Source organism: Rhipicephalus microplus, chromosome X (assembly GCF_043290135.1).
Source record: "Rhipicephalus microplus isolate Deutch F79 chromosome X, USDA_Rmic, whole genome shotgun sequence".
Taxonomy (NCBI): domain Eukaryota; kingdom Metazoa; phylum Arthropoda; class Arachnida; order Ixodida; family Ixodidae; genus Rhipicephalus; species Rhipicephalus microplus.
Window position 1 is genome coordinate 250571757 of NC_134710.1, and position 25878 is coordinate 250597634.

Here is a 25878-nt window from a genome sequence, read left to right on the forward strand (position 1 = left end):
GTTTAACGTCCCAAAACCACCACACGATTATGAGAGATGTATTGGAGGGCTCCAGAAATTTCGACCCCCTGGGGTTCTTTAACGTGCACCCAAATCTGAGTACACGGGCCTACAACATTTCCGCCTCCATCGAAAATGCAGCCGCCACAGCCGGGATTTGATACCGCGACCTGCGGGTCAGCAGCAGAGTACCTTAGCCACTAGACCACCGTGGCGGGGCAACGCACACAGCTCAGTAGCGCACGGACGCATCCTACATAAACTTGTTGTCCGTCACCATTATGTGCACTGCGTCTGACTCTTCTGATAGAAGGCTCGCGGCAACATGGTTTCGGTTTCATGCGGAGGCAGTTTTTGGACTATTTAGCGCTAGAAGGATGCGCATTGGATTTGATTGTTTTTAAGGCTGAGAATAAAGATTTGCTCAGACCTCTTTCATCTAATTATTGCTGCTGTTAGCTACCACTGGTAACAATAATTTAATCTATCCTCATTGCCTCTGCAATGCAGGAATAACTTCCTGCTCACGGGCAAGTTATTTTTTCGCCCACTTTTCTTTCTTCTTATTTACTTTACATTGGTTCTAATATTTTCTCCTATAGATTCCTCGGCATTATTGTCTGTTAGATCTCATTAATATTGAGTCAAAAACGAGCCTTTAGGTATACACTTATTTCCCTTAACTTCCTAGCCATCATGATGAAAAAATGATAATTTCTGCAATTTTATGTGGTAAAAGTTAGAGTTGTGCGAATATTCAAATGCTTCCAATATTCGAAAAGATAATGCAGTATTGTATTCCCTTCATCAAATTTAAATTACTAGAAATTTTGATTTATTCGAGACAAACGAATAGACGCATACTAGTCCGCAGAAGGGTGCTAAGCTGTGAAAGCAGTTATAGAGGCATATAATAGTGCGCATGTAACTTCTTGTTTTACAAGCGGTTTCACTGCAATGAAGCGATGCTGAACCGTGAAAACGCATATCCGAAAGAAATCCGCATTGCCACAAAGCCCCACTTGAAGGTTGATTGATTTGTGGAGTTTAACATCCCAAAACAACCACATGATTATGAGAGACGCCGTAGTGGAGGGCTCCGGAAATTTCGACCACCTGGGGTTCTTTAATGTGCACCCAAATCTGAGCACACGGACCTGCCCCCCCCCCCCCCCCCCAGAAGGTTAAATGAAGATATTATCGTGTCATTATTATATTTTTCAGTTTTTTTTAGTCTATAAGCTCGTTATGCAGACATATGCTCTAAGTATAGCTAATTTTAAGAGGTAACATATTTGACTAGCTATCATTTGCATTTTACCAAAAGTCATATCCTGCTGCTATTCAAAGTTGTTTCCATTTCCTTTGATGCAAAAAAAATGGCATTTGCGCAAGCCTTGTTTCAAATTTTAAAAAATATTCAGCAGGTTAATTAGGTCATGACAAACACACTCATTTTTCCATATAATACGCGATTAATATATTATTCGAATTCAATTCGAAATTATTTGACCAAAATAATTATTCAATTCAAGCCAAAAATTCACCATTCACACAAAGTAAAAGCACAATATGATTATGAGCCACACAATAGTGAAGGGCTCTAAAAATTAGGCCACTGAAGGTTCTTCAATGTGCACTTAAATCTAAGCACACAGGAATTACCATTCCGTCTCTACCAAAATGCAATCATTCCAACTGGGAATGAACCCACAACTTTTTGGTCAACAGCTAAGTACCACTGTAACATTATGGTAGCTGAAAATAAAAACCAATAGCAACACGAAAAAGGCATACTTTTCCCTTTTCATGGCTGACAGCCAGATGCTGGCGCTTTCCTTGGGGTGATGCCAGGCAGCACATGGCGACTCGACGAATCATGTGAGCACTAAGCAGCTGTCGTATGGTTTGACCCTGCTCCCCAGAAAAGTTCATTCGCACATTTTCGAAGGCTCCTTCTTGTGATCCCAGAGTTGGCACCTACAATGAGTAAAACGAATGTGTCACCCATGAAAAATATAATTAAAACAGTTACTCAGTTGCAGTACGCACCTCACAATTTCCTTCGACCAACAAAAAACAACAGCACCAATAGAAATAGCCTGTCTGATGCCAGTAAGTTTAGCATACCACCTGCTCCACATTTAGTTTGGTATGTAGGTGCTCGTTTTAAAAACAGTATAGCAAGATTCCAGAAAAAATAAAAAGGCCTTGCCTAAAACGTAATAAGAAAGCCAAAGTTTAGCCACTGTAGTGACTGAACAGTGAAAAGGTTCATTGTGGTGAAGAAACGTCATTTGTAGCAAGAATTTTGATGAACCTTTCAACTAGAAGGACAAGTCTTACTATTACTAGTCCAGGAATTCCCTCTCATCCACTGAGCATCATAGATGATTGACAGATGTTCCATACTTTTGGTTCAATTGGTGTTTAAGTGAACAAGTTTGCCAAATAAGTTCTGAATGGAGCCTAGATAGAAGGACCTTAATGGACAAAAATAGAGCATTAGAGGATCAAGGAACAAACATGTTACTTTTAAGACATCTTAGTCGAAATCAATAAGAAATGGACATGGCCAGAGCATGTATTGCCAAGGCAAGACAGCTGCTCATCATTTAGGAGTAACAGCTTGGCACGTGCATGAGGAGGAGGCAGAAAGTTAGGGTGGCAGAAGATTAGGAATAACATGGCCGCAGCAAGCACAGGACAGAGTTAATTGGCATGATACGGGAGAGAGACATTGCAAAAGACGGCCTTTGCTTTAAGTGAGTGTAGTCAGGCTGAAAAAAAAACAAGTTGGCAGGGCTACAACTGAAGTCTGGTGCCACAGGATTTTATTTATAAATGACTATGAGAATGAGGTTGATGCAGCCACAGATAAATTCACAATGCTGAAATCGTAGCCCTTTTGGGTATTATTTTCACCTGAAGTAAACAACTCGACCAGAAAAGCCGGGCTGAGCTGTTAAATAAACTCCTTTCCCACTAAATGCACTCAAAACAACATACAGCAGATTCTCAGTAAACAAAAATCTATTAAACGGAACTGCTGCTTAAATGGAACGACTGCTTCTGGCAGGATTTGTTTCGTGCTTGTATTGTGCATCCTTATTCATCTCTCAGTAAATGAAACAGAACTCCTGCTAAAGGGAACATAATTTTCTGGTCCCTTAAGGTTCCGTTTAATGCGAGTCTACTGTATATTGAACTGGAGAAAGAACAAAAAACAACTCAAGAATTAGTTCAATATATTAGATGATACGGCAACTCAAAAACGAAGAAAAATAGTGCTGAATAAATGGGAACACAAGAAGACAACAGACAGCACAGATGCCTGCGCTGCGTGTAGCGCCAGTGCTGTGTGTTCTCCTCTTGCATCTCCGTTTATTCAGTGCCATTTTTCTTCATCAGTGTGTACCAGCATGCCTAAATTTCAACAGCTGTACCCTAACCTTTCTTTGCATTGTAGCGAATGCAGCTGTGCACCCTCGTTTGATGATACGACAATGAAATCCAAACTCAGGGATATGGTAATGCGGGAAATGAAGAAGAGTACTTCATCGACAAAGCAGGCGATTTGTGTCACGAAACGCTCGGTCATGTTACTTCCCTGTCATGTTACTTGAGATAGCTTTCCGGGAAGCGCGTCATTAATACAATCTGTCTGCTCATCTGATAATTTCTTCTACATGTGTTCACATATTTGCTTATATACAACTGTTTTAATAAATTCTTAGTTGTCGGTGTGCAATGTGCTTAGGTGTCTTCCTTTCGTACTTAGTACAAAATTTGTAATTGTAATTTTTTGCACATCTCTGTTAAACAAAATTTTTTTCACAAGCCTTACCATCAGCTGGTCAACATGTCCAAACAGCTTTTCTTGATTGTGGAGCTCGGCAAGTGCCTTCCGTGCACGACTTGAGCTGTTGATGGGCGAGTTTCGGTTGTATGTCTCCACAATAGCAGGCATAAGAAACTGGATCAACTCCAGAACAGTTCCAACCAGGCTTGTAGAAACCTGAAGAGAAGAGTTTTTAGTATACATATCATTAAAACTCTAAAGTAAATGAACAAAAATTAATCTTAGTAAGTCAACATAGTCAAAGATGAACTTGTAAACACTATATTATGTTTACTAGGTAAACCATCTAAGCATAGTTTTCATACATGCTAATCTTAAGTCTTGATGATGATGACGAGTGCTGCTTTATGGCACAAGGGCCAATTGATGGCCAAAGAGCACCAATCAAGTAGACAAAAGATGTGAACAATAATATGGTATGTGGCTGTATAGGGTCTTTTAATTTTCTTGTGGTAACGCGGGTAAAGGTATGAAGTATTAAAATCATGACAGTGGCGTGAAATATGTGGAGTGAGAGTAAATGGCCAAAGGTAGTGACCATAAAACTATGATGGAGGTGTAGCCACCACAGCCGCAACCTTGTACAAAGGTCGTAGTGAGGGTAAATGGCTAAAGATTGTGATCATAAAACTAAGATGATATAGCCACCGCAGCCGCGACCTTGTACAGAGGTTGTGATACGAATACCCTCGAAATATGCATTGAAAGCTATGCCCATCACTTAAAAACATAAACAGTGATTGAAGTTTAAAAGTGGAATCCCTACCGATGAGCATGACAGGATGTAGTGAGAGCTGCTGTTGGTAGAGTCATAAAAAGTACTTTTTTATCATACAGCTAAACCCCTTAAAGGGAAACATGGGGCTTAAAAGCTGAAAAATCGTGAAAAAAATCGATTTAAAAAAAATGGCAGTTTTGAAATTTCCATCCAATATTTTACTATTTCCTCAAGTTTTTATGCAGTTTGAAACAATATCTTAACTGTAATATGAATTTTCAGCACCAGTGCCAGCTAAATACGAGCCAAGGATTCGGTAAACAAAGCACTTTTTTCATGACACGCGACGGCCGCCATACTTGTCCGGCAGCCGCGGATCATATATCGTTTGAAAGCGCAGCCTTTTGTCTTGATTTCGCGCTGTTTCCGGCACCGAGCGCACATTGGCTGTGAAGATATCCCGCTTCAAGAAGAAGTCCCAACGCGTGAAGTAATTGGCCAGTCACAGCACGTGACTCGCAGCGGGCCACGCCATTGGCTTGACTGGCGTCGTCTGCATCACTCTGCGGTAACTGTGCGCACACCGTACGCGTGTTTTCCCACGCGAGCAACGATGTAGACCCCGTCACCGAAAATCGCTACGAAGAAAAAATTTGAAACAAAAAGGAAAAGGAAGACTCTGTACAACTTCCAGAAACGCGCTGCCGTGCCATCACCAGTTCCTGACCATGCGAAGAATGACTCGCTACCCGAGTCGAACAGCGCCGATGCAGACGTGCTGGGCCTAGTCCCCCAAAGCACTCTTGACAACGGCCGCAGCTTGTCGTCGTCGTTTCGGCACGACACTGCAATGTTGCAGCCAGATGATTTGCGGCGTACAGGCAGTGAAGCTCAAAAAAATCTTAAAGTACTTGCTTCAACTCCTGCTACTGCCCGAAAATCTGACCTTTTGGATTGTGATAACGCTGCTGCACAAGCTAGCAATGATCTCACTACAAGTTTTTTTTTTTTTCATTCCTAATTACGACTCTATGAATGCGCTGCTGACGTATAACAGTTTCAAGAGCACAATTTGTGGTGGTAACCTCCCGGTGCAAAAGGTGAGCAATATTTTGGCCTAGCTGTGAAGTTTGTTGCCGAATGCGCGCGATCTGCAACGATGGTGTAAAGGAATGGAGCTCGCCGCACGTGAGCGGCAAAGCGAAGCTCAGGCCCTTTGCCATAAACATCCTTGCGGAGCGTGCAACGCAGAGCACCGGAAAGAGGGAAACCGCAATGAATGACATTTTTGCGGCGATGAACATCTTGTGGAGAAGAATTCACAATAAAACGTGGCAGGGACACTTGAAAACGAAGCTCGTCCCCGCAGCAACTAAAGGGGCAGGAAAGTTGATGGGGACATGTGCGCAGTTAGTACACGATTTGTACCGTGACCTAAAAATAAACAGCCCGGACAACATCGCTATTTCGTACGACGGCACATGGATGATGCGCGGCCACTCGTCTCGTATCGGCGTCGACGCGGTAATTGAGCTGTACACAGGATTTGTGCTTGATTATGTAGTGCTCATCAATTTTTGTGCTGGGTGCACACGAGCACCTAAAGAAGATGACCCTGCCTACCAAGCTTGGATGGAGGGACACGCATGCCAGAAGAACACGGACAAAAAAGCTGAGGAGATGGAGGTCCAAGTGGCACTGATCCTCTTCCTAACATCGCTGCAGAAGCAGAAGCTGCGGTACACGACCTTGTTGTCGGATGGCGACAGCCGCGCTTACCTTGCTCTTCAAGATGCAAAAGTGTCTGGGATACATACCCGTGGACTAGGAATATTGTATTAACCCCATATCCAAGAGAATGGGCACAGCACTGCGAAATCAAGTTTCCAAGCAGAAGTCCTCTAGTACAGAGAGTCTCGGTGGGAAAGGAAAACTGCCTGGTGAGCTTATCACCAAGCTTAGCAGCTACTATGACTGGGCCTTGAAATCGCACAAAAGGTGATGTCAAGGGCATGCATAAGGCAGTCATGGCCACATACTACCACATCACCTTAAACGATGTCACTTCAAACCACGCTCTCTGTCCAGAGGGCCCAGATTCATGATGCCGCCAAAATGCAGCAAAGGCCAAAGGTGAGCCTGCTCCAAAACACTGCCACAATCTGCCACCCCATGTATGTGAGGCACTTCTTCCAGTCTATAGACATTTGTCTGATGAATCACTTCTTCGGCGACACCCAAAATAACGAGTGTCTCCACTCAATTGTTCGGGCACTGGCACCGAAGGAGAAACATGCATCATTGTTTGCTGTACAAGCTGCTGTGGCAGAGGCTGTAATGAAGTAACACTCTGGATATGAAAAAGCTTCTACAGCCATACTTTAACTACAGCTAAACCCTGGCCAACAGTTGACTAAGCGCATGAGTGAAAAAGACCGCCACTTTGCTCAAGCATGAGCACGCAAACATGCTTCTGCTGAAAACTTGCAGCTTGTGCTAAGAAAACCAAATCGAAATGACTCTAAACAGACAGACTATTTTCCTGGAGGCTACTGATGCCATACAATTTGTGAATATTGTAAATAATTTGTGATGTTCTGTATTAAACATGAGCCTATTTTGTTTTTTGACATTTTCTCAGAGTCTCATTTTCGGTGTTTTTAAAACTTGCCAAAGCGATATTTTGGTCTTTAGGGCATATAAAACCACAATTCTTGTGGTGGCATATAGCTACATATCTCTGCTACGCAAATGTAGGGACAGATTTTTCAATCTAGCCTTCGTAAATTTTTATTCTTGGTACAAACTGGATGACATGATAGAAGTATCTGGAGATTGAACTTCGAATCGCTATAAAATTGGTAATACCTGTAATATTAGAAAGTAATCCTACATTTGTGTTCATTACACTTCATAGTATCAGCTATATGTCAATATTAGTATTCTGGCCAATAACTGGATCACATGATAGAGATATCTGGAGATTAAACTTCGAATCGCTATAAAATTGGTAATACCTGTAATATTAGAAAGTAATCCTACATTTGTGTTCATTACACTTCATAGTATCAGCCATATGTCAATATTAGTATTCTGGCCAATAACTGCCTTACCATTGTTTTGATAAACAATATAAGATCCCTGCAACCACCCAACCAATTTCAAAAGCAATTATATTTTTGAAATCAGCTTGAAAAACTCTGTCTGGGTTACAGTTTTCATTGAATTTAGTGAAAAAATAAAAAAAAGATTCAAAAACCCTGTTTCCCCCCCCCCCCCTTAATAAGAGACATGCTCCAGGAAGCAGTTTTTGTCTTTTATATGAGGTGTCTCTTATAAGCAGGGTACCCCGTATGCATTTTCTTATAAACCCGTATTTTACTGTAGGCATGCTTATGTCTCTTATACCCATTTGTCTCTTATATCAGTGTTTTTATAATGGGGTTTGACTTGCATCTCACTCATTGCACTGGACGAGGATGTGGAGAACCGTAGGTGGTTCTCCACATCTCATGATGATATATGGTGTTTTTTGGCGCAAGGGCCATTTGATGGCCAAAGAGCGCCAGTTCATGGGACAACGAATGTGGACAATGATTGTGATTAGCGGCTGTATAAGGGCCATAAAATTCCTCGCGGTAAGGCGGGTAAAAACATACAAGTAATAAAATCATGACCATGCCGTGAAATGTGTGTGTGGCGTGAATAGATGACAAAAGTTGGTGATAATGTAAAACGATGGTGGACATGTATGGCATTAGCACAAGTACCTCACTGGATCATACCCTTGCGTCCAAGGGCCGTGAGGTAAGTGCTTTCCTGTGTAGCCACCGCAGCAAAAACCTCCCTGGAGAGGTCATGCTACGGGATGCCCGAGTATATGATATGAAAATTATGAAGTTTTTTTAAAAATGCTAACAATGATTTATGACTAAAAAGCAGTTCCCTACCGATGAACATTGTAGGGTGTAAAGGTATATGTTGTCGGTAGGGTAATGGAAAATGTTTTCTTAGAGTTTCTAAGTGTTTGCACTGGATTAGTATGTGAAGGACTGTTAATGTTTCTCCACATTTGTCACACAATGATGGATCGTCTCCAGACAAAAGATAGGTGTGTGTCGCGTATGTGTGTCCTATCCTGAGCCTCGTTAATATTACCTCTGTATGACGCGATTTCGATACGGGCAGCCAATGACCAAGGTGTGGCTTAATAATGTGTAGTTTGTTTTGTGTGTGTGTATCCCACTTGCTTTGCCAGTATACCCTGAGGTTTCGTTTGAGAGACGGCTTAATATCAAGGACCGGGATTGATATGGGTGTAGGGGCAGTGCTTTTGTGGACGGATGCAGCGAGTTGATCCGCCCTCACGTTGCCTTGAATCTCACGGTGCCCTGGCACCCAGCACACTACAACATGTTGTTTGAGTGTGTAGAGTGTGAACAAAATGGAGTAAAGTGAGACAAGGACCGGGTTTTTTTTGTTTTTTAAGACTGTGCAGAGCCGTTACCACACTGAGGGAGTCTGTGTAAATTACTGCTTTTGGTATTTGTAATTGTTTGATGTGTTTAGCTGCCACAAGTATTGCGTAAGCTTCTGCTGTGAAGATACTTGTGCCTGGATGTAGAGGGCCAGCATCCGAAAAGGATGGGCCGACAGCAGCATAGGACACAGAGGAGTTGGATTTGGAGGCATCTGTAAAGAACTCAGGACGTGTGTATTTGTGTTGAAGTTCCAGAAAGTACCTATGTTCGGATATGGGCAATAGGCGCATGTTTTGTAACTTCTAGAAAGGACACATCACAGTCTATAGTCTGCCATTGCCACGGTGGTGGATATGCTACAGGAGCCATTAGGCTGTGTTCAAGTGAGACTCCAGTTTCCTCAGCTAGACTTTTCAGGCGAACTGAGAAGGGCTGCCTCATCGAAGGCCTGTTTTGAAACAGAATTGAGCTCGACAAATCATTAAAAGTAGAGTATGAGGGGTGCTTCTTATCCGCTTTCACCTTAAGGAAATAAAACAAAAGACATGTAAGTTCTCTGCAGATGAAGCGACCACTCATTTGACTCAACATAAAGGCTTTCTATGGGGCTGGTGCGAAAAGCACCTGTAGAAAGGCGGATGCCCAAATGGTGCACGGGGTCCAGCATCTTCAAAGCACTTTGAGTTGCAGACTGATAAACAACGGCCCCATAATCTAAGCGGGTGCGAACGAGGCTTCGATAAAGATTCATGAGGCATTGCCTGTCACTACCCCAAGTAGTACGTGACAACACTTTTATAACATTCATGGCTTTTAAACATTGTTTTTATATACTTTATGTGTGGCACCAAGGTCAACTTGTTGTCCAAGATTAAGCCTAAGAATTTATGCTCGGCTTTGACGGACAGACGTTGCCCGTTCAGTCGAATGTCAGGTTCTGAGTGTATGCCTCTCTTTCGAGAGAACAAGACACACGTGCTTTTTTGTGGGTTAAGTCGAAATCCGTTTTCGTCTGCCCATTTGGAGACCTTATTTAAACCCATCTGAACCTGCCGCTCACACATGGCTAAGTTGCATGACTTGAAGCCAAGCTGAACGTCGTCGACATATGTACAATAGAACATCATGCGGGGAATGGACAAGTGCAAAGAATTCATTTTGATGATAAAAAGTGTGCAACTAAGCACACCACCTTGTGGCACGCCTGTTTCCTGGACAAATGTTTGGGAGAGCACACTGCCTAGACGGACACCGAATGTCCGGTTTGACAGGTAACTTTCGATTATATGAAACATTCTTCCGCGCACGCCAAGGTGGGACAGGTCTCTTAGAATTCCAAAACGCCATGTTGTATCATAAGCCTTTTCGATATCGAGGAACACAGAGAGAAAATATTGTTTATGGACGAAGGCGTCTCTTATCTGTGCCTCGATACGAACGAGGTGGTCTGTGGTGGATCTACTTTCTCGAAACCCGCACTGAAATGGGTCGAGCAAATTGTTTGTTTCAAGAATATGTAGAAGTCGGCAGTTTATCATTTTTTCGAATACTTTGCACAAGCAGCTTGTAAGTGCAATAGGCCTATAACTTGAAGCTAAAGAAGGGTCCTTGCCCTCTTTCAAAATGGGAATAATAATAGCCTCTTTCCAGGAGGTAGGGATAGTACCAGAAAACCAGATAGAATTGTATAAACAAAGTAAGGTTTTTCGTGTTTCGGCTAGTAGGTTTTTTAACATTTCATACACCACACGGTCAGAACCTGGGGCAGAAGTACTGCAGGAGTTTAGAGATGTTCGGAGCTCAGCTAGACTGAAAGCTTGGTTATATGCCTCGTATCTAGTGGATTTATGTTCTAGTTTCTGCTTTTCTATTCTTGTTCTGTATTTTTGGAAAGTTTCAGTATAGTGGGACGAGCTGGATACCCGTTCAAAGTGTGCACCGAGGAAGTTTGCCTGATCTTCCAAGGTATCACCCTGAGTGTTTACGAGTGGAAGTGTGTGTACTTGTTTTCCTGCTATCCTACCGACCATGTTCCAGACTTTAGCCTCCTGTGTGTATGAATTGATCCCTGACAAAAACTTCTGCCAGCTTTCTCTTCTGGCCTGCCGACGCGTTCTCCTGCCTTGAGACTTTATTTTCTTAAAGCTCTCAAGGTTTTCCGCTGTCGGCGAGTTGCGCAGCAACCTCCATGCCCTGTTCTGTTCCTTTCGCGCATTACGACACTCTGTGTTCCACCATGGGACGTGTCGCTTGCCGGGCTGTCCAGATGTTTGTGGGATGAATTTGGCTGCTGTGTTAATAAGGAGAGCTGTGAAGTACTGCACAGCTTCATCTATGCTTAGCCCACATATGTCAGTCCAAGATAAGTGAGCTTTGTTATGAAACTCTTCCCAGTCGGCTTTGTGTATAAGCCATTTGGGAACTCGTGGAGGATATTCGTATGATGTTTGTGTACTCAAAACGACAGGAAAATGGTCGCTTCCGTAGGGATTATTTAGAACTTTCCATTGGAGTAATGGTACAAGTGAAGGAGATGCGATGCTGAGATCTATGGAAGAGTAGGTTTTGTTGGCAAGGTTATAATATGTTGCCTCTTTCCTATTCAACAGACAGGCGCCGGAGGAAAAAAGGAACTGTTCAATGAGACGACCTCGTGCGTCGCAGCGAGAATCACCCCATAGACTACTATGAGCATTCAGGTCACCAAGGACCAGATAAGGTTCGGGTAGTTGGTCTATTAAGGACTCGAATTCTCGTTTTCCAAGACGGTGGTGTGGGGGTATGTACAGAGAGCAGATGGTGACGAGCTTGTTGAAAAGAACTGCTCGAACAGCCACTGCCTCTAGTGTTGTTTGCAGTGGTAAATGTGTGCATGCTACTTTTTGATTAACAATAATGGCTACACCGCCGAATGATGCCGCAGCATCATCTCTGTCCTTTCGGAAGAGAACATACCGACGCAAAAAATTCGTGTTTTTAGATTTTAAATGAGTTTCCTGTACACACAGCACTTTCGGCGAATGTTTGCAAAAGAGCTCTTGAACATCATCGAGGTTTCTAAGGAGTCCTCTGACGTTCCAATGTATTATTTGTGTTGCCATATTGGAGGTAACGTAGTGCTGTGTGTAAGAAACAATGGGTGTGTCTGCTTCTTAAGCTAAGCGTTAAGACTCAAAGAACAGGGCCGTCGCCGGGCCCCGTTATTGGCTTTTTATTTCTTTTGGCGCTCCAGGGAGCTAGCCGATCTTTCTGCACCAGGGGTGCCGTGGTGTCCATTGCCTCCTCAGAGGCACTGCGTGCCCGCATTTGCGAGCTGATGTTTTGGGCTTGGGACCTCGCCTGGTGAGACGAGGCCTTCATATCGGCCGACCCTGGGGTCTCCTTCACCTCGGGGGCCGAAACCTTCGGTCCTCTTGGGCTAGAGGTCGAAGGAACCTCCTTTGGTGCTGGGATACCCTGGCCGCTGCAAGAGCTTGCAGCGGCCTTGGTTGTCGCCGTGGGGACGAGTGGCAGGGCAGCCTTGGCTGTTCCCGCCGTGGGTGGGGGCATTGGCGACCGCCTGGGCACACTGTGCCTGGCATGGGCAGTTGCCGCAGGCCGTTGTAGTGCTGCCCCCTGTTGCACTACATCGGCAAACGATGGTTTGTTTGTGAAAAGACCAGATACTTGTTGACGGGCTTCTCGGAAAGTAATGTTTTGTGTGATTTTGATTGTAACAATTTCTTTTTCCTTTTTCCATGTTGGACAGGTTCGGGAGTATGCGGGATGGGCACCATCGCAGTTTGCGCAGTGGGCCCCATCCTCCACCTTACACTCGTCCGTAGCGTGCCCTGTGGTGGCACACTTTCCGCAGGTGAGTTGGCCGCGGCAACTCTGAGAGCCGTGACCAAAACGCTGGCATTTGAAGCAACGTCGTGGGTTGGAAATGTAAGGTCTCACATTCAACTTCAAGTATCCTGTTTCGAGATGTTCAGGCAGGGTGCTGGTGCAAAATGTCACAATTATGTGTTTTGTTGGGATTTCCTTCTTATCACGCCTAATTTTGATTCTTTGTACTTGTGTCACCTGCTGGTCCTTCCAGCCCTCGAGGAGCTCACCTTCAGTCAGGTCAAGCAAGTCTTGATCAGATACAACGCCTCGGGAAGTGTTGAGTGAGCGGTGTGGTGTAATTGAGATAGGTATGTTTCCAAACGATTCTAGTTTTGAGAGGTTTTCATACTGGCTCTGACTTTTTACTTCGAGGAGGAGATCCCCACTGGCCATTCTTGTAGCCTGGTAACCTGGTCCAAGTGTAGTGGTGAGGCATTTGGAAACAACGAAAGGCGAAATAGTTCTGGCGTTCTTTTCAACAGTTTCACAATGGATTACATGGTAGCGAGGAAAGGTTTCTTTCGGTTTGCTGAAATAATTGCAAAAGTCTTCGGTGCGCCCTCTCTTCGGGAGAGGACGATTGTGCAATGGAGGGAGAGAAGAAAAAGCCATAAACTAAATGTGAGTTCGGCAGCCATGCCAGCCGCCCACCATGGAGCCCAACACGGGGACGTGACAAGTCCTAAATTCATATGAGGCATGTCAACGTCAGCTGTACACAGCCGCTATAACCAAATGTATTGTGCCCAAGACAGAGCACATACACAAGGTTAACCCTTGCCGCCAGGAAAAATCGGAAGTAAATGGAAGAGAGAAGAAGACAGGATAGATTTAAAGACGAGAAAAGACTAAGATGTAGAGAGAGAGAGAAATAGGAAAAGGCGACTACCGATTTCCCCTGGGTGGGTCAGCCCAGGGGTGCCGTCTACGTGAAGCCAGGGCCAAAGGGGTGAGTTGCCTCTATAGGGGGCCTTAAAGGTCCAATCACCCAGCATTGGCTCAACCCCCAGGATCCCCTTTTCCCCGGACACGGCAAAGCCACGCACGGCTAGGCGTGGGAGGGAGCCGAAACTCCCCCGTTAGCTCGGGTCCGTGGTGTCGCTACACACCAAACGCCTACTTGCGCAGGCGCCCCTGCGGGGTCTCCACATCTCTCCCACAGGGGTGGATCGCCAGCGGACAAGAGGTATGAATGTGCACAGTACTATATATGTCCTGTTCTTAGCCTTGTAAGTGTTACTTCTGTGTGTTCCGGTTTTGATAGTGGTGGCCAAAGACAGAGTTCTAGCTTAACATCACGGAGTTTATTATTTATGTGTCTATCCCACGTCTTCTGCCAATAGCCCCTGAGCTTTCTTTTTCGAAAAGGTTTCAAGTCAAGTGGAGGGATTGGCATTGATGCATTAGCAGTGGGGTCGTTGGCGGATGCAGCCAGCTGGTCTGCCAAAACGTTTCCCTGTATCTCACAATGCCCTGGCACCTAGCAGACTACAACATGCTGTTTGGATTAGTAGATTGGGCACAACAATGAATAAAGGGAAATAACAATGGGTTTTTTGTGTTTTTTAAGAGTTTTCAGCGCTTTCACCGCACTTAGGGAATCCGTGTAAATTACTGCCTTTTGTAGCCGCAAGTATTGCATAGGCCTCTCCTGTGAAAATGCTTGCATCAGGATGCAAGACGCTGGTATTTGAAAAGAACAGGCTGATCACTGCGTATGAGACAAAAGTGTTGGACTTTGAGGCATCTGTAAAGAACTCGGGATGTGTGTATTTTTGTTGTAGTTCCACGAAGTATGTGTGGATATGTACAATGGATGCGTGCTTTGTAATCTCTAAGAAAGACACATCGCAATCTATTGTTTGCCATTGCCATGGTGGCAGACATACTGCGGGAGCCATCACACGATGTTAGTGACACACCGGTTTCTTCAGAACGGCCCCTCACACAAAGTGAATACGGCTGTCTCGAGGATGGCCGGTTTTCAAACAGAACACAACAGGACATGTCACTAATTGCAGAATGCAAAGGATGGTCCTTGTCTGCCTTCACTTTAAGACAATATAGAAAAGACATGTAATATCTCAGTAGGTGGAGTGACCATTAGTTCGATTCCACGTACAGACTCAACGGGGCTAATACGAAAAGCACCTGTAGAGAGGCAAATGCCTGGGTAGTGAATAGGGTTAAGCATATTGTGGTGGAAGGTGCTGGGTAAGCTAGCTACTAGCAAGTGATACCGAAGAGGCACCGTCCCCTAACGACGGAACTGCTACACGAGCTTCGCCGCAGCCGTCGACTAGTGGGCTTGGCACCATTACTTCAAGAAATGAGCTCGGACGGAGACAACCAGCAACCAGCTGCAAGGACAACGCCCTACCACTACAGGGAGCCGCGAACCTTCACAGGGAAACCCGGCGATGACGTGGACGAATGGCTAAGCCACTATCAGCGGGTGAGCCGTTCGAACGGTTGGAATGCGGCTAGCCAGCTGTCTCACGTGGGGCTCTTCCTCGATTTCATGGCGCTGGTATGGTTTGAGAACCATGAAGACACATTGACAACCTGGGACCAGTTTGTGGAGGAAATTAAGAAATGCTTTGGAGACCCAGCAACGAAGAAGAAACGTGCCGGGCAGACGTTGTCGCAGAGGGCTCAAGTCACCGGTGAGACATGCAGAACCTACATTGAAGAGATTCTGAAGTTGTGCAAGTCGGTGGATGCCCACATGACGGAAGAAGACAAAGTGGGCCATATACTCAAGGGCGTTGCAGATGACGTTTACCACTTCCTCATTGGCAAGGAGAGCCTGGAATGCGTGGCAAACGTGATTAACCACTGCCGAACCTTCGAGGCTATTAAAACTCGTCGCATCACATCGAAGTTCGGACGTCTGGCCAACGTCACGACTGTTGCCACCGTCGATGTCTGCCAGAATTCTCTACCTGCCGACCTTTCCTCCACCATTCGTCAGATTGTACGGGAGGAACTGCGTCGCCATGTCTCTGTTCCCATGCAAGCTGGAGACCCGCAGTGTGATACGCTATCCCCAAGCATCAATGCTGGGAGTTTCGACGAGCGCAGTTACTCCACCCGCAGTCCACGGCTGAGGGCTCCGCCACCACAGGCTACTTACGTCGAGTCGTCTTATGCGCCCCGCAGCAGTTATAGCTACGACAGCCAACCGCCTCCGTTTGTGTCCGAGTGGCAACAGTTCCATGAGCATCCTCTCCACACCGCAGCCTTCAATGTGCCTCGGGAACCCCCTGTGCGCTACCAGTGCGGTGTTCGCGGACATATCGCCCGGTTTTGCCCATCGTGACGTCGCCCACGCACGACGTTTTCTGACCGACCAGCGATGCTTGCACGGCGAAGCCAACAGCCCGATTACGCCTACTGGCCTTCGAATTCAACCGCCCAGAAGCACGGGCACCGGCCGAACATCCGCAGTAACTCGCCTGCCTCTGTGAGGAGCTTAACGCCACCTACTACGCGCCAGCGACGGTCCCCATCTCCCCGTCCCCGGCCGCGGCTTTCCTCTCCGCCACCGGGAAACTAGCCGGCGCGGCCGATGGAGGCGAGGTTGCTGGACGTACCGCTTTGCACACAAGTATGCCTCCATTAGTTCACATGCTTCACAACAAGGTTCAAGTATTCATCGACGATGTTCCCACGATGGCTCTGGTAGACACCGGTGCAACAGTTTCTGTAATGAGTTTAGTTTTCAAGGAGAGACTTCGCCGCAAGGTTATGTTTTATTGGGATAAATCTTCTACTTTTCGAGCAGTCAGCGGCACGGCTTTGTGTCCAGTAGGTGTGTGCACTGTGTCTGTTCGTGTTGCTGGTAAAGCGTTCAAGGCAGAATTCGCAGTGCTCGCTCATTCCACGCATGACGTTATCCTTGGAATCGACTTCTTGCAAGAGTGCCGTGCGACTGTCGACTGCGGGGCAGGCGAGGTTCTGTTGTCCGCCCTCGCCCAGCAGCCCCAGCGTAGCGGAGACGACAACCTCGTTGTAGTTAAAGACACTATTCTACCGGCATGGTCTACTGCCAGCGTGCCCGTTGCTGCTTCGAATGCAGACTTGAGTTTCAGTTCTCCTGATATTGTGATTGAGCCGTTGCCTTTGCCTTGCATGAAGAAAAACATCTTTCTGCCGCGCTGCGTTGTGTCTCTCACCGAGGGAAAAACTAAATTATGGGTAGTTAACTGCTCATCCGAGTCTGTTGTACTACCAGAGGGAATGCGCCTTGCCATGTTTGAAGCGCAGTGCAGTATCTGCATAGGAGCTCTCAGCAATGCGGCAAATTCGCACTATGCTGATGTATCCGGCACGGAATACGAATTTTATAAGATGGTTAGCAAGTCTATTCCCTCGTATAAGCGCAAAGTGTTGGTTACACTGCTGGCCAGGCACGCTAAAGTATTTGATTTTGCACGGAAGTCGCATAGACCTCAGACGCCCAGCACACGCACTCGTCACAAGATCGACACCGGATCTGCGCACCCCCTCAGACAGAAACCTTATTGAGTTTCCGCGCCAGAGCACAAGGTAATTTCAGAGCAAGTCAGCGAGATGCTAACCTCTGGCGTAATTCAAGAATCGTCAAGTCCCTGGGCCGCGCCTGTTATCTTGGTCAAGAAAAAAATGGGTCCTGGAGGTTCTGCGTTGACTACCGACGTCTCAACTCTATAACTAAGAAGGACGTGTACCCGCTTCCTCGCATCGATGATGTCATCGACTGCCTGCATTCAGCGTCCTATTTTTCATCGGTGGACTTGCGGTCCGGGTATTGGCAGATCCCCATGGATCCGACTGACAAAGAAAAGACGGCCTTTGTTACACCCGACGGTCTGTTTGAGTTTAATGTTATGCCATTCGGCTTGTGTAATGCCCCCGCCACATTTGAAAGATATATGGACACCGTTTTACGGGGCCTCAAATGGGAAATTTGCCTGTGTTACCTGGACGATGTGGTGATTTTTGGCCGAACATTTGAAGAACATAATCATCGCCTTGACCTCGTTCTAACCTGTCTCGAGGAAGCTGCGCTTACACTGAATTCAAAAAAATGTCGCTTTGGAGAACGTGAAACCTTGGTTCTGGGACACCTGGTGAATAAAAATGGCGTGAGACCGGACCCGCAGAAAGTCGCCGCTGTCAGGAACTTCAAGCAGTCGCAGTCCCCCAGGGAGTTGCGTAGCTTTCTGGGCCTGTGTTCTTACTTTCGTCGATTTGTTCCGAATTTCGCTGATAAAGCACAACCACTGACTGACTTGCTGCAAAAGGATGTCCCTTTCCACTGGACACCGGATTGCGAAGCAGCCTTTAAGCAGCTTCGGTTCATACTGACTTCAGGACCGGTACTACGCCATTTCGATCCTTCTGCTGAAACGGAAATTCACACAGATGCCAGTGGAATCGGCCTTGGTGCAGTGCTCGTTCAGCTCCATGACAATGCTGAACACGTGGTCGCTTACGCGAGTCGTTCGTTGAGCAAGGCAGAACGAAATTACACAGTCACTGAACAGGAGTGCCTCGCAGTCGTTTTCGCCGTGCACAAGTTTCGCCCATACATCTACGGCCGTCGCTTCTCGGTAATCACCGACCATCATTCTCTATGCTGGTTGGTAGGCCTCCGAGACCCATCTGGACGACTGGCGCGACGGGCTTTGCGCTTACAGGAGTTCGACTTCACAGTACGCTACAAGAGCGGTAACCGGCACGCAGACGCCGACTGCCTATCGCGCTTTCCTCTACCGACGACGGAGTGCGACGCTGACAACTTCGACCAGTATATCGGCGCTATTGCCTCCGAGTTCCCTGATCTCGCGACTTTCCGGACAGCCCAACAAGAGGACCGCTCCTTAGATTCTCTGTTCGCCTCCGCAAATGAACACGCAAACCCAAGCTCTTTTGTGGTTCATGACGGCGTCCTTTACAAGAAGAACTATTCCGGACAAGGCGCCCCGCCCGTCTGCTTCTAGTTGTACCACGCACTTTACGGGCTCACGTCTTTCGGTCCTTACACGACGACGCAACCTGCGGCCACATGGGCTTCGCCAGAACGCTTCAACGAATCCAGCAAAGGTTCTATTGGCCCAAGATGCGACACGACACGGAAAAATACGTTGCTGGATGCGAACAATGCCAACGACACAAACGTCCCACGGCTACGCCGCCAGGACTTCTCCATCCTATTCCACCTCCTAACTCTCCCTTTGAGACTGTTGGTGTCTATCTGCTCGGTCCATTTCCACGAACGAGCAGTAACAATCGATGGGTCGTCGTCTGTGTTGACCACCTAACGCGCTACGCAGAAACTGCTGCAATACCTGCTGCAACGGGCATGCACGTGTCGCAGTTTATGCTTCACTGTATAATTCTCCGCCATGGTCCTCCACGCGTTGTCATTAGCGACCACGGACGTCAGTTCGTTGCCGACATCGTTGAAGAGATCCTGCGTCTTTCTGCCTGCCATTTCCGCCATGCCACACCATATCACCCGCAGACCAATGGTCTCGTAGAGCGCATGAACCGGACTCTCACGAACATGCTGTCTATTTATGTCGATTCTAAGCACAAAAACTGGGACGAAGTGCTACCTTACATCACGTACACGTACAATACCGTGAAGCATGAGACTACAGGTTGCTCTCCATTTTACCTGCTGTACGCTCGCTCCCCACGATTTTGTCTCGACACTACACTACCTTTTACACTAGACGTGGAAACCTCGACAGCCGAGACGCTCTGCCGCGCAGAAGAAGCCCGTTGCATCGCACACCTCCGAACCTTGGCATCCCAGCAGCGTTCTAAGAAACGTTACAACGCCTGCCATCGCTCCGTATCTTATAGTAAGGGCGATCTTGTGTGGTTATGGACACCAGTCCCCAAACGTGGTTTGTGCCAGAAGTTCTTGGCTCAGTATTCCGGTCCATTCGTCATTCTTGACCGCCTCAGCGACGTCACTCTAGCAAAACACAACTGACACACGTTGCGCGCCTTAAACCGTGCCACCATCAACCATCTGAGTGACTCGCCCAGAGGGCATCGTCTGCGAACCGGGAAGTGAAACGCGCTAGCGAGGATTGGATGAAGAGGAGGAAGAGACTCGACTGGCTCGCGAGCGACGCTGTGGATCCTTCGCTGAGCTACATCTCTGCGTTACCCATCTTGTAAATAAACGCGTTCCATCGTCACAATATTTAGGGCGGTAGGTGTCGCAAACTGATAGGCTATTGCTCCATAGTCTAGGTGAGTGCATATGAGGCTTATATACAAGTTCATCAGACACTTCTTGTCACCCGTTCTCCCCCACATAACGCGTTACAACACTTTTAGAACATTCATGGCTCTGATGCACTTGTTTTTTAGATATTTGATGTGTGGTACGAAGGTCAGCTTGGTGCCCAGGTTTAGGCCTAAGAATTTGTGTTCGGCATTAACAGATAGATGTTGACCATGCAATTGAATTTCAGCGTCGGCATGAGTGCCTCTCTTTCTGGAGAACAAGACACATGTGCTTTTTTGTGGGTTCAGTTGGAATCCGTTTTCCTGTGCCCGTTTGGAGACCTTGTTAAACCAAGCTGAACTTGCCGCTCACAGATTGCCAGGTTACAAGACTTAAATCCAAGCTAGACGTCATCTACATATGTGCAGTAAAACATATTTTGCAAGATGCAAAAATGCAACGAATTCATTTTGATAATAAAAAAGTGCAACTACGTACACCACCTTGCAGCACTCCCGATTCTTGGACAAATGTTCGGGAAAGAACGCGACCCACTCGGACATGGAATTTTCAATTGGACAAGTAGCTTTAGATTATGGTAAACATTCTGCCACGCACACCAAGATGGCATAGGTCTCTTAATATTCCAAAGCGCCATGTTGTATAATAAGCTTTTTTGATATCAAGGAACACAGAAAGTATATTTGTGGACAAAGCCGCCTTGATTCGAACCAGGTGGTCGATGGTGGATCTACCCTCCCAAACCCGCACTGGAATAGGTCGAGCTGATTGTTTCAAGGAAATGGCGTTTTACCATTTTTTTTAAGAAAAGTTTATGCATGCAACTTGTAAGTGCGATTGGCCAGTACCTACTAACGGAAGATGGATCTTTGCCTTGTTTTAGACCCAGAATAACAATGGCTCATTTTCAGACAGAGGGGATCTCACCGAAAAACCAGATAGTGTTGACACAGGGAAGCTAGGGTTCTTTGCATTTCGAAAGGCAGTTGTTTTAATATTTCATACACTATCCGATCTGAGCCTGCAACAGATTTATTTCAGCCATTTGGTGATGCTTCTACAGGGGTGGAAGTGGGCTTGTTTTGGAGCAGCTCAGGGAGCAGGAATAATGTTTTGGTGGAGCTTTGGTGCAGTAAAAGGAGAGTTTTGAAGCAGGTTTGGAGCACCAAAGAGTGTGTTTTGGAGCAGAGAAATTAGTTTTAGAGCAGCTATCTGGGGTCAAACATCATCGTCAATCGTAATTATTTCTGGTAAAAAAATTTCAATGCTTTTCACTAAAGATTCAGTACTAATGAGCTTTTGAGACTTACCACCCACAGATGTGTGCGTGCATGCATGTTCCCATCATTAAGCAACACAGCTGACAGAGAATTCTCAAAGCTTACCTCGTTTTCATAGCCGCAAATCACGGCGCACTTCGCTCCCCATGCTAATTAAACACACTACTCTGCTCATCTGCACTCAATTTGGAGCTAAGTGGCGATGAGAAATTCACACGGCTAGCTCGCGCAAACGGTAAAGCGAGCCACCAGGCAGCGACAGCGTGGGTAGCATAGGCGCCGCGTTGCACGCAAATAAACAGGAGTACACGTGACTGCTCCATGTTTCAATGATACTGTCAGTTGTAGCTTAGTATCCGATCGCGGTAGAGAAGCACACGGATGTATCGGGGAACACCAATAGTACCCGCGTTGTTGCTATCTTAGTCGCTGCTTATCCTGGACCCTGCAATAAATACTATAGTTTCGAAATGTTCCTTGGCGTCGCTACCGCACGCTATGAAATGATAGCGCGAGAGAGCCAGCAGAGCATCTTTCGTGCACTTTGGTAAAAAGGAGGAAAGGACTTTCTGCTGGATACTTTGGGCAACATCTGCTGTGGTACTGTGTTTATTTGTGGCGATGGCACACGTTGGAGAATCACATTTGTACTTGTAAACGCGCACTGCCGTTTAGTGCATTTGTATACCAAACAATTTGCAGCTACTCGTGTTGGTGCAACCACTTTTGCGGGAAAACCACGGCGATAACAACGATGAGACGAGCACTACCGAGCCCTACGAATGAACCGAATCACAACATGATTGAACTACACTGGATATGGATGTGGCCGCATGCTTTGTGTAGGCAACCTTCGGTGTTGCTCAGTCGACAATAATAATCGGCTAGATTTGGCGTTTTACACTTACAATCGACAATTATCGCAGATATTGCCATTTATGCGCAATCTGGAGGTCAGATTGGCGCAAAATGGCATAATTGTTGCAGCACTTCCACCCCTGCTTGTAACTCGCCAAAGAGAAAGGGTTATTGTGTGCCTCGTGTTTAGATGGTTTTCACTCCAGTTTCTATTTTTCGATTTTTGTTAAGTCGTTGAAAAGCTGCAGTATAATGCAAAGAGCTGGATACCTCTTCAAAGTGGGCCCCGAGGAAGTTCGATGCTTTATGTCACTTGCTTCAGCAATTGGATCCCAACATACCTGTTATGCAATCAGGAGATGGTGCCTTGACGAGACAGTGGGACATTGTTTTCCTACTTTTTGAAATGAGACTCATGAGTCAGTAGAACATATATGCCCCACTTTTGTTCACTAAACTACTGGCTTGATTTGGCCAAAGTTTCTTTCGTACTAGTTCTTTGTACTTGACATCAATATACCACAGCTGGTTTTTGTATCACAGTGCCACAAATATAGGTGAAACTATAATGGGCTAAAAGGTGATGATTCCAAAAGTTCTCCTTTCATTATCATACAGATAACCACTGTTATAATAGACAATGGTGTACGAGACCGTTCGGTATAAGCACCAACACCACTGTGCCTTCATCAAAATCAAAATTTTCACTGCATTAAAATTTACTCTATTCTCTTGCAAAAACAACTTCCATAATAAAATTCTGAAAACTAAAATGGAATAACAAGACTTACGATGTGCTCGACAAGGGCTCCTCGAAAGGCCTAGAAATAAATAAATTTCAGTAGGTTAATAAAGAACCACCTATCAAATCAATGAATGTGCAAGACTAGTCTAATGTCAGTCATATTGTTAAGCTACTCTGTGTACTGACACTGCACTATAACACAACATAACTGAAAATAAAAAAGAACTACCTATCTCTAATAAATTATGTATAACAATAAATTATATATAACAATGATCAATTTAGCACTGCACAAAAGTACATCAATCTTACCTCCAACTTCTTTGCCAGCTGCTGCCGGCGTTTCTGAGTCTCTTCAGCAGCCTTCTTAGCGATCACTAATGTAGCAAGAGGTGGGTGGGCATCAGCAGCACTTGAACCAGATCCACAGCCAGGGCCTTGAACAGGAGACGAAGTCCTACGACGTATTGAGCTGGGAAGCACATTTTCTGAGGCAAGGGAAGTTGCTGCTGTGGTGGATGCAGACACGGGCCCTGTATCTGATGGGATCTGCGGGTTACGTTTGACTAGAGCCTGGCAGTTGCCACCATCTTTGGCCCCACAGTCACAGAAAAAGGAGCCAAACTTGGCATATGTCACATCATGGTCCTTGTGGCACACCCTGGCACAGATAGTACAGACACCTACACCATCCACCATACGGCATGTGTGGCAGTGATACCAGTGCTGATTCATGAATTCCTTCTGGGTCATGGTGAAGGTGCAAAGCTTGTTGCAAAGAGAATCTTCATCGGAGTCTTCGCCACCAGATTCATCGTCCTCGGGACCCAGCTCATCAGCCCAATCAGAGTCCGGTTCTGGGTGTTGACCATCACCATCTAGTGGTGGGCTGGCAGCTCCACTCCGGCCAACATTGAGTGGTCTTTCAGCCAGAAGCTTGAGGGAGCCCACTAAGTCCGCAATGTATGAGAGTACGCAGCAAGCAGCATTCATGATGACCTGGTGCTTCCCGCTACTGACATTGTCCTCTAGCTTCTCTAGCACATCTTTCTGGGACAAATACTTCCTGCAGGCCTCGAGCCATTCTGTTGCTGCCTTGAAAAGCTGCAGATGGCCGCAGCCAGACCCTGCATTTGCCAAAGTGGACATGGCATCCATGAGGTCAGAGAAGCCAATGCCTGCAGATGCTGGAGATAAAAGCTGGGTTCCAATTTCAATCAGTGCTGCTAAGAAAGAACCAGCCATCTGAGTTGACACCTTGCTGTTTTCTTTGACCATATAATTTGCGAAGTGCTGAAGCAAAAGTCGATTCATTTGAACAGAAAGGCTATTATGACTGAATTTTGCTCCCTTGGAACCAGTTACAATTTTGCTTAGCCAGTTTTGGAGAGATTTTAAGTCTAGTTCATTCAGTCGGTTCATTCTGGAGAGCGTGGCATTTAACTTTTCCATACTTGGATCACCAGGACTTCTGTTAATTTGGATGAAGAGTTTGCTGTACAACTTGAGAACACGGGTTCCATATGCAGGACTCAAGTTTCCTTCCGCTGCAGACAACAAAATGTTCCAGATGTCTGTATCACAGAAAAATTCTTCCAGAGCTTTTTTGCCAGGCTGCTTGTCCACGAGATTCTCCATGAACTTTAGGCATTCATGAAACACCAATTCATTGAGTTCACTTTCTTTGTGAGAGTAATCGATAACCAGCTCATAACTGTTTGCCAACATCTCTTTATAAACATGCTGTGCGAACTCCTCTGTGTCCGAGGACCCAATTATGCCTTCAAGCGCAAGCGTTACAAAGTCTGTCTGAGACTCGGTGGTAGCGTCTAGCAGCAGTGGCAGCATGGCCCGCACAAAATCATTAGAGAACTTGTCTCCTGCAGACCAGCAGTAGACATCTTGAGCAAAGCGCACAAGGCACTGAAGAATGCGCTTCAGGCTGGAGTTGATCAAGAATGTAGAGTTTGCCGACAAAGGGGAGAAATGAGCAACTTGCACGGCTGCAATGTAGCTCTCTGATGGAAGGCTGTCATTAGCAAAGTCATTTCTCCAGTTGCAGACATTTACTGCCATTGCATTCCAAAAATCAAGGGTGCAGTCCACTTGTGGTGGCAAATGTGACACAATTGCAGCAACGGTGCTTGAAACCTGAGAGCAGCGCCGTGAAGTCATTCGCAGAACAACGTCCATAGCACGCAGGCTTGTTTCTGAACGCCCTGTAGTTGACAAGTCGATGGCCTGGAGCAAAAGACTCCACCTTTCAAAAAATAACAAAAGGAAAAAAAAAGCAAAGAGGAGAGAGAAAAGCAGAAAGTCAAGGGCAGTTCAAAAGCATGGTTCATCAAATACACACTTTTCTAGTGTCTCAACAAAGGTGACTCACAGAATTGAAACTAACATTATAAATATTCATCAAATGAAAACAATAACACATCTACTACTTCTTTACATTATATTTTCATTTGTTTTTTCATTCCTACTCACATGCAGCCCAAAAAGTAATGTCTCATGATTCATGACAGCCATTATCTCTCCTTATTTTATTCAAAAGGTTTGCCACTGTCTGTAACTGCATATAATGCACATGCTTTTTTTTTTTCGTAGCTACTGTTTGGTATAAGCTCTCTCCTCATTTTTAAACGTTTTTGTGTATTATTCATAATTACACACTTAATATATAAAGATAAAAACCCAAATTCAGGAGCGTATTTCTTACACGAGACCCTTCTCCAACACAATAGTTTATTATCACTAATTTCACTCTTCATCACCATTTGAAAAACTGCTTGCAGGTAAACCTGAAATG

The 25878-nt window shown here is 45.8% G+C and overlaps 1 protein-coding gene across 4 annotated transcripts in view; it reads right to left on the reverse strand.

Annotated features, from left to right (window-relative positions):
* The window catches only part of poe (E3 ubiquitin-protein ligase-like protein poe), a 567105-nt gene that overhangs the window by 336701 nt on the left and 204526 nt on the right, over positions 1 to 25878 (reverse strand). For all 4 annotated transcript variants that reach the window (XM_075878938.1, XM_075878937.1, XM_075878939.1 and 1 more), the window contains 4 exons: positions 23382 to 25329; positions 23116 to 23145; positions 3848 to 4018; positions 1798 to 1980 (listed from right to left, as the gene is read on the reverse strand). In XM_075878938.1, the coding sequence (XP_075735053.1) occupies positions 1798 to 1980; positions 3848 to 4018; positions 23116 to 23145; positions 23382 to 25329 (2332 nt within the window). The remainder of the gene's footprint in view (positions 1 to 1797; positions 1981 to 3847; positions 4019 to 23115; positions 23146 to 23381; positions 25330 to 25878) is intronic.